Genomic DNA, 10,006 nt, shown 5'->3' with positions numbered 1-10,006 from the left:
AGCAACAGATAAAATGTACATCATTATAATGGAAACATGACAAGCTGCAAATTGTTTCATTACATAGCTAGGTATGAGTAGGAAGAATCCTCACCAGCAGTGAAGGACAATTAAGGTCCAAATAATGTGTGAAATGGTAGGTAAATATGTCCTGAGACAGATTAATTGAGGAACCAATTGGTAACGGACCAAATTATTATAACAGAGATAACTCTCATTGCTCTATTTCATTTTTGTTGACAAGAATAATTCAAGTTTGACCTTTCTTTATCATAATTCATTGTACATGTTGAAGGGTATAGACAATGAAATCCTTGAGGATATAAATAAGAATGATCGACACATCTTTTCCATAACCGAAAACAACAGACAACAGCAATTGTTTTGAGATACAACTTACAAGCTTCATTTTTCTCGGGCCGAAAATTCGAATAGATCAAAAATTACAATGCTATTCTACATTCCATTCTTGTAGAAGGAGCATTTGAAAATCAATCTCTCTGATCATAGATTTGTAGAGGACAACTTCAATTCCTGGTTTCCATGGTTTTATTCTTGCACAAGTCGTTTTAGAGACATATATACATAGCAGAAAAGAGACCCATCACCAGGAAATATTAATCAGGCCAATTGATTGATTGATTGATTGATTGAGCAGGCAATAAAGTGTAATCGAGAATTCTTTCTTCTTCTAAATACCATTTCAAAGAATTTTCCCATCTTGCAATAATCTAGCTTCAAGTCACATGGGGGGACCATGGGAAGGAGATAAGTTAGCGCACTTACTGTTCAACCTGTTGGCATAAGAACAAAACATTGGTGTCATTTCAGACCATGTGATGGTGACACTTGTAACACTAGGGGACTTTACCAGACAAAATACATACATATATATATATGTATATATATGTATATATGTATATATTACCAAAAAACTAAGGCCTGCCTAACAAGAGGACAGGTTTTGACCAATTTATCTTAAAAAATAGGAGAATTCTACGGTAGTGTGAAAAAGATACTACATCAGCCGGACGTAATTTTGAACCGTCAAAACATATATTTTAAAAAAAAATTATATGACAACTTAAACAGAATTTGATGAAGATCGGTAGGGTATTTTTCATAGCCAACCAATCAATTCTTCTCAAGTATATATCAAGATCTTGAAAGGATTGTGTGATATCTAGAAAGAGGATCACATAATAAAAGCAGAAATATAATAGGCTTATTCTCAACAGATAATTTATAAACAGAGAAAGAACCCCGTGTGATAAAAGGGCAGGACCATTCTTTAAGGAAAAGGCAATCAATCAAGATAAGGCAGAAAACTGCTGAGATAATGCATTTGCTCCCAATTTGGACATCACAGCTGTTGGGAAATGCGACAGAATTCCACCAAGTAGGATCCTAACAAATCTTTATAGGTGAATTCTTCTGAAATTTTTATGTATGAATTTCAAAAGGCATGACAGTTTAAACCTACCCAAATCATATTATTAGTGTTTGTTTAGTGATAAACAAAAATTGGTTGAAATGACTTACTTACCCATCTTGCCACTTATGCCACCATCAGGTGGAAATCCACTATTGGAAGGTCCAGTACTGTTTCCATGCTGTACCATTGATTGGCTTTGCTGTACTGTCTGGGGACTAAACCTGAATATATTCAATGGCTGCAAAACCAAATGGGAAAAGAGAGAGAGAGGCTTAAATTGATGAAACATAAACATCACAGAAGAAGGCCTCAACAAGGTAACAGAAGAACCTGAGACACAGGTTGCATAGAATGGAATCCCATGTAACGCGCGAATTGTTCGGGAAAAGACGTGTTTTGCATCTGGTTTTGGTAGTTAAGAGGATTGAAAGCTGGGGTTTGGCACAAAACAGACTGGTCAGTTGTTGGAGCCACAAGCATGGATTGATCAACAACCGGGACCCGGGGCAAATGCATCGGATTGTGGATAGAAGGCAAGGCAGGCGGGGCCATTGCCATGCCCATCCGCGACATGTAATGCTGTACTCCTGGAAACATCATTGGCGCCATACCACTTCCCATCCACATTACCTTTGAAACACCAAGAAAAACATGTCGGTGGATTTCTGAGTTACAAACAGTTAAAAATAGGTTTTCGGGTTCTAAAAAGAGCTTCGATGTAAGTAATACCTGAAGTTGTAATTGAAGTGACTTCAGGTACTCAATTGCCTCATCCAACATTGATGCTTTATCTGTCTACAAAACAAGGAATGATTCACTCATCAAAATTCATCTTTCTTCTTCCCTATTTCTTTGTTACTTTCCATTAGCCTAATTTCACTCGTAAAAATTTGTCTATACATGTAAAACTCATAGTAAGAAGGAAACCTTGTTGCTGTGAGGTATGAGCTCCTGCAACGCCTTCATCTTCTCGTTGATCCGATCTCTCCGTCTCTATATAAGCAAAAAAGAAAAGTTTACACCATCAAACTTACAAATACTAAAATTTTGAAAAATTTACAAAATGTCACAAAAATCCTACTCTTTCAGAGAGATTATGAACTTCAGCAGCGCGGCTCTTCCGCAAAGTCCCAGATCGTTGGGAAGATTTATTTGCAACCGCAGATTCAAGCTCAGCAGCCTAAAACAATCTCAGAAACAGACATAGGATTACAACATAAAACAAAAATAAATGCTGCATCTCCAAAGCATGAGATGAAATGGCCATTTCTTACCTTACTTTGGCACTCTAATTCCTCTTCATCTCTACTCTTCCTTTTGTTGTTGGTATTGCCACTTGTTGTAGTAGTAGATTGTTTGCATGGTCTTCCCAAACTACTACCAGATCCACCAGAAGAAGAAGTAACCGTCGGTTCAAGAGTCACCGTTTTCCCGCTCTCACTCTGAGGAATGACTTTCCTAATCATGTCATGGTCATTAGGAAGTTGATTGCTTCCACAGTGGCTCAACCCAACCGTCATTACAGAACACTCTCTACCCTCTCCTTGTCCACCAGAAGGCCTCAAATCACACTTCTCAGGGCCCGAAAACTGAGAGAAGTTAACCACTTTTCCCAAGGAACCCATATTGTGATCTTGCAGAGCCGAATTGCAATACTGCCTTGGAGGAAGCATTTGATTTTCATGACATGAGGGCTTAAGTCCTTTGACATGAGTAGTAGTCTCATAAGCGCCAAACTTTGATACCTTCTCCTCTTCAAACTGTCTGATGATCGGAACTTTATCGATGTCAATCGGATCACACGAAGGTGAGTCGGAGAAGAGATTGGAACAGAACTCCTTCTCAAAGGAATCCTCAAGTGGGTAATGGATCCAAGACGCACTCTCGTCATCTTGGCTCATGTTGATTGAATTCCCATAGGACCCGCAAGCCCTTGTTGCTTGTTGATCATGATGATCATGTTTCTGAACTTGTCTCGGGTCATTAGGATTGTTAAGAGCTTGTTTTCTATGTGTTTGGCTGTGTAAAACCACCTGTCCATTTCTCCATAAAATCTCCACCAAATCATGGTCGCCCCTGTAAATTTTTTCAACAGAACTTCAACTTCTTTGACAATTTTTTTTTTTTTTTTTTTGTCAATTATGTCCTTTGTAATTTGTAAAACACAATAATCTAGAGAAAGAGAGAGTATAAGTACAGACCCTGTGGGATTCTTTTGACCGTTTATAGGAAGATCACCCTCGAAATTCCAATCAGAAATGCAATTATTCATGGCTTGGCTGACCGGGCTAAAAATTTCTGCAAAACAAGAATAAAGGAATCTTTTAATATAATATAAAAATTATTCCCTAATCATATTTTATAATCTCTGTCTCATAAAACTCAGTTTAAGAAAAGCGACTGACATCCACATTCATAAATAATATCTTAAAGAAATGAATAAAGATCTTAATAGACAAAAAAAAGCTATTGATTAGTTTGGTCAAAACAGTGAATTTTTTACTATTTTAAATGGAAAGTATATTATATTATAAGTGTTGTTTTCTGATTATGGAACTGTGCTTAGAAACAAAACACTTGCTTTTTATGTCATCATTCATAAGCGTTATACATCGTGATTCATAATCACAAAAGGCCCCGCTTTAATATGCTTTCTACATAAAAAGGAAAAAAAAAGGGGAAAAAAAATTACAAAACTGATATACTTTATTTGGAATGAAAATCCGCGCAGAAGAGAACCCAACTAACAGAACTAACAACGTAATGATTTTAACATAAAACTTCACAGAAAACACAGAAAAAAAAAAGATGTCTATAAAGGAGAAGAAGAAGAAGAATATTGATGATGATCCACTAAAGAAGAAAAATAAAGAAAACAAACCTGACTTATTATGTTGAAGAGGAAACTGGTAAGTTCACCAATCTAATAAGAAGGGTAATAAGAAGGGTAGTTTCAAAAACAACTTATTTTCCTCTCTCTTCTCTCTTTCTCTCTCTTCTGTTCTTCTCTCTTTCTCTCTCTTATATCTCAGTCTGTTTTGTGGTGTGTATGAGTTTAAGAGACTAGAAAAATGAGAAACTGAGAATGGACCAGAGGCTCTTTGAGTTTAAACACAAATTACAATGACAGGGACGTCACAAACAGGTCAGAGCGAACTTGTAAGAGCAATGATTTACTGCTGTTAGTACCACTGTTATTTCGGTTTCTGGAAGTTGAATCCCTCAGAATGATCCACGTGGCAGTCGTACATTGAGTGAACATATGGAATTGGTGGGATATGGAGTAGATTAGTTGTAGGAGATTACTGGAAAACTGGGTTGGAATTCTTTTGCAAATTTTATATTATTTCTTTACACAAAAAAGAAAAAAAAAATTTGAAAGGGAAAACGATTTATTGTTATTTTGCTAAGAAAATTATTTATTTATTTTTTTGAAATGGAGAAAATGATTTATTTAATTTATTTGAGTCCCAGAGTGGATGTGATCCGAAAATGCGCGAGGGTGCTGCCACGAATGCAGGGGGTAAGCCCACGCAACTATTTATTTGGGCAATGATGAGGGACAAGACTCTTAGAGCAAAAGGTTTTGACAGCTCACTTATTCATATAAAACTATTGCTCCGTTTATTTCAGAGTTTTAAATTTAAGTTTTATTAAAATAAATTTTTTTTAAAAATAATTACATTTAATTTTTTTATTACAATAAAAAATTTACATAAAATCACATATTAATTTAAATTAAAATCTTAAATTAATAAATTAAATGAGCCTTATATATAAAAAAAAAATTTACCTCTGTAGTTGAATAAATCACTTCTTCCAATATCTCTAATACAGTGATGTAATTGATATGGTAATTATAAATTTAACATTTAAGTGCACAAAACACTAACTTACATAGCGATATTTATTGTGCTAAATTATTCATATGTTATATTTTATGGTAAATTTTTCATCAAATATAACATATCAAAAATTTTAGCATCTGATTGCTATTAGTTAAAATGTTTATTTTTTCATATAATCATTGCAACATTTACATTTTCTAATTATTTTAAAGATAAAAATTTACTTTTACAACTTTCAAAACTTAATAATTATTAGAAAAAGTAGATTTAATATTTCAAATATAATTATACATTAAAGCAAATATAAAAATAGCATACCATATAATACTTTTTTATGCTAAATATACAATTGACATTAACATTGCATTAGAGATGGTCTTAGACTCTTAAAAAGACAGATTTTAAAAAATTACCTTATGGATATGATTTTATTTTTCAACCCATAAATTTATATTAATTAAAATTAATTACACTATGGATACCAAGATTTACTATAAAAATACCCAAAAGTTACATCTCTATCATAATTTTTATGCTATTCTGAGTTTTTGTTTTCAATTAACATAAAGCAAGATCATGATAAAAGTTAATTACTTTTCTGTACATACATAACTAAAGGCATATTTTTCATAACTCATGTTACATCGCAAATTTTTTATGTGAGAAAAAATATTGTAGTAAAAAAATTAAATTTAAAATTTTATAAGCAAAAACACTTTAGAAAAAAAAAATTTGAGTTTTAATTTGAGTTGTGAAAAGAAAAAGGCCTAAAATTTTCCTTTATTTAAAAAACAATTGGATCAATCCATGTCCTAAAACCTCTGCCCTTAAAAGTTATTTTTTCAAACCAAAAAATAGCACACTAATTAAAGAACTTAATTTAGGAATAAAATAAAATGGAATTGTGTAATTATAAAAAGCGAGTGAAATTGTTCTTTCGAAAGATAGAAAGAGATTCATTTTGAATGGTCCATTACACGCATAAATGTCGCTTTAGTATCATTTAAATTTGGGCACATAGATATGCATGCACGGAATGCAGTTTTAAGTGATACAAAACTATTAAAAGCCAAATAAAGAAAACAATGAAGGACCACGTTTGGACCATTTATATGCACTCCAAGGGGAATCAATCCAATCCATACTTGAATGAAAACTTTACAGTAGCAATAAATAGTGGCGGAAGCCTACCCGAGAATTTGGTAGGCTGGTGGGAAGATCTCCATTTATGGCCCAAATTTTGATTCATGAGTTGTTTGGTCGGAGGATTGGTACCCCGATTTAAATCATAGTTCATTGTTTGTTACAGTATTTTCTCTTATAAAAAATACACGTAAATTAAAAACTGACCAAAAGAAAATAAAAAAATAAAAAAAAACTAATTTTATGGACAATTTAGTAGTGGAAATGAAAAATTAATAATAACACTTTACAGGTGAAAGAAAGTTTAAATAATCCAATCTTTTTTTAATTAATATGATCACAAAGACATAACCATTAGGTTGACACTCCCTGAAATCTCTCCTTCCCGTTAATAACAACCAACTTTAATTTAAGAGAATATTAATCATAACAGATCAAGAAGAAAGTAAGATGGTTTCACAGAATTTAATAAATCTCTGACAGTTCAGAATAATATTTTCTTACCCTACAAAAAATTCTCCTAATATTTAATTACACTTGAAAAGAAAAAGTATTCTATGGATAACATAGACTTTGATTGTTGTCTTTTGCGTCCCAGACACATCAAATTGTTACAGTAACATATTTATTGTGCATTCTACGATTAAGATGACTGTTGATAATTACAAGAAAAGATTACCAATGAGCCCTAAGAAAATGCACTTATCTCATTTTGATTCCCCACGTACACTTTTTGAGGTAAAATTCCCTTGAGATTTTTAATATATATATATATATATATATATTTTATACATATATTACCTTTGCTATTAAAATATCTATTTTGGGACAAAATGTATATGATGGTTTTAAAAGGGATAAAATAGTTTTTTTTAAAAAAAAAAAGAAAATCTGAACAAAATATTCTTAATGAAAAAAATGGACTAGACAATACAATTTGATTCTGTATTTCATATATGTTTATTGTGGGAGAAATACAGAAATAAAACTCAAAAGATATCATCTTTACATTTATCTAAAATATGTTCAGTTGAATATCCTACCATATTATTTTTCTTTTCTTTTCAATAGACATTTTACTAGTAGAGGGCCAAAACTATATATTAAAAAAAAACTAAGATAAGTAGACCCCTAAAATTAAATGTCGAAGATTAAAATAAGACAATTACTATCCTCATGAGTCAATGGTAAATAATCCTTTTAAAAATACCTTGTACTAATTACTTTAAAAAAAAAAAAAAGCCATTGCTATAACCATGAAATAATTTTATTGTAAGAGCTATATAAGCAAAATAACCCTAGTGGAAAATTAATTACTCTCTCTTTGGTGTTTTTGGTTATACTACCAAATATTAGCATTACTAGTAAATGCTCTAACATTTCTCTGGGTCGTTATCGGTTTTGGAATCATCTCCATGGATATAGAGATAACAACTTGACCCTCTTTAGAGTGAAAGGTCAATTAGCAGAATATCCTTATGATTGTGTGGAATCCGAGCCGTGAAAGAGACTGCAATATATGTGCATGGCAAGATTAAATATATATTATATATGGTTTTTAGTCCTCAGTACTTGTCCTAATAGCCAACCAAGTTGATGATTTATTCAGCTTTTGAAAATTAAACTGAAGTTTTTTTTTTTCTGAAAAAAAAAAAAAAATTAAACTGAAGATCCATGAATACATATCAGCATTTCTCATCACTTTCCACTTGCTCTCGATGGCCAAAAAGGCTTTCTACTTTTTCTGCTTATCAATATTCAGCAGCAATGTTCATACTATTCACCAAAAAAGCAATGTTCCTATTGCAGCACTAAAATGATACTGAACAAATATTTCTATATACATCATCATTTGTTCAATTCTTTTGATCTAAAATAATATCTAACTAATTATATTATGTCATGTGTCATTTAATAAACTTAAAAATTAAAACATAAACAGAAAACATGTCAAATTTTTTAAATGGTATGAGATAATGCAGTTAATTAGACATTTAAAACATTAAAATTACCCAGATAGTTTGACTCCACGAATTACTATAATATTACATTGCTAAATTTTGACTAATTATAAACCCACAAACTAATTCTACAAACTATAAATTATTAGACCAAAATTTTATACAAATTTAAATGATAATTTATCAATCTTTGAATAATTAGTGGCGATTAATTATCAATCATTGCCACGAGTGATATTTTACTCAATATTTTTTTCCTTTTTTTTTTTTTTTTTTTGGTGCTTGTAACTTCGCTTGATATGCATTTTCAGCCTCGATTCGCGCCTGCGCTCAGTCAACAATTTTGGGATGTTGCGATTAGAAGGTTTTTATGGAAACAAAGTTGATTTTGTCGCCACCACTATGGCAGTTTGTCGCGAAAATAATCATTGCTAAATCACATTATATAGCTATTTCAGTTCCCAATACTACTCAAGTACTAAGCGCCTAATTCGTGATTTGGTTAGTACTAATTCCGGATGATTAATGATGGAGTACGAAATCACAACTTTCCCACGAAAACTCTGTACCTTAACCTAAAGATGAATTTAAAGCTCATTTAGTTCACGTTTGAAACTATAATTTTGATTTTGTTATTGTATTTTTTTATTATAAAAAATTTAAATAAAAAAATTTTTTGTTAACGGGTTCTCAATATTTAAATTCAGAATCAAAATTACTAATTTAAACTTGTGAATAAACGAGCCATTAATGACATATTTTACATATTTTCCACAAATGACAAAAATGTCAACAACTTCTTATGTATTTGATATTTCTATGATATAAATATTGGAGTAAATATCTATTTTTTTTCTTGATTGTATATAATATATCAGACTCTCCAAACAATATCTATAAAAATTTAATTGTCATTAATCAAGGATCAAAATGTCAATGTCTGTTGTAAAAAATTAAAAAAAAAATATCGATGCTGATGGGGCTGATGGGTTGTCGGGGTTTTGATTTATGGATAATATTATCGGCAATAATATTGATGTCAAAGGATATTTTTAGGAAAAAAATAGATATCTTGAGAAAACCTTACATTTTTTTTTTTGTTGAAACTTTACAAAATGATAAAACAGTCAAATATTACTTATTTTGAACTAATTTAATAACAAAAATAATACATATTTGATTGTAATATGAGAGTTATGTTGTAGGACAATAGGAAATTATTATAATATATTGATACAATACCAACATAATTTTACAAACTCATTACATGAATCTAATAGAGTACAAAAAAAATTAACTATCAAGTATCAAATATAATAGAGTACATACAAACTTCAAGTGTTTCTGTCCAGAATAGGATTAGGATTTCTTTGATTTTAGGATTATGTTTATCTTTTTATTATTTTAAATTTATTTATATTTATCTCCTCTTTAGAATAGGATTAGGATTTCTTTATCTATAAATAGCTTAGTAATTGTTATTTTTATTAAGGCTCTTGATGATTAATGAATATTGAGTTTTTAGTTTCCTTCTCGTGTTCTTATTCTCTCTCTATTTCTATCTCAGTCATGATTATTTTTCTCTATCTTGGTTCTATTTATCCTTTTTGATTCTCTTC

The 10,006-nt window shown here is 31.0% G+C and overlaps 1 protein-coding gene across 2 annotated transcripts; it reads right to left on the bottom strand.

The window, feature by feature from the left end:
• Window positions 1-225: 225 nt before the first annotated feature.
• LOC21396494 (transcription factor PIF4) lies at window positions 226-4,487 on the bottom strand. Of its 2 annotated transcripts, none has more exons than XM_010094891.2 (9): window positions 4,317-4,487; window positions 3,637-3,733; window positions 2,710-3,511; window positions 2,517-2,615; window positions 2,363-2,428; window positions 2,165-2,230; window positions 1,766-2,065; window positions 1,543-1,673; window positions 226-794 (listed from the first exon to the last, which is right to left on the bottom strand). In XM_010094891.2, the coding sequence occupies exons 2-9, from the start codon at window positions 3,705-3,707 to the stop codon at window positions 743-745; spliced, it is 1,587 nt and encodes a 528-aa protein (XP_010093193.2). In that variant the 5' UTR covers window positions 3,708-3,733; window positions 4,317-4,487; the 3' UTR covers window positions 226-742. The 2 variants fall into 2 exon arrangements, with proteins under 2 accessions (XP_010093193.2, XP_024019248.1); XM_024163480.1 differs by having other exon boundaries at window positions 1,547-1,673.
• Window positions 4,488-10,006: the final 5,519 nt, after the last annotated feature.

The sequence above is a fragment of the Morus notabilis genome, unplaced genomic scaffold (assembly GCF_000414095.1).
Source record: "Morus notabilis unplaced genomic scaffold, ASM41409v2 Scaffold275, whole genome shotgun sequence".
Classification (NCBI taxonomy): Eukaryota; Viridiplantae; Streptophyta; class Magnoliopsida; order Rosales; family Moraceae; genus Morus; species Morus notabilis.
This window is presented reverse-complemented; position numbering and strand designations above follow the sequence as displayed.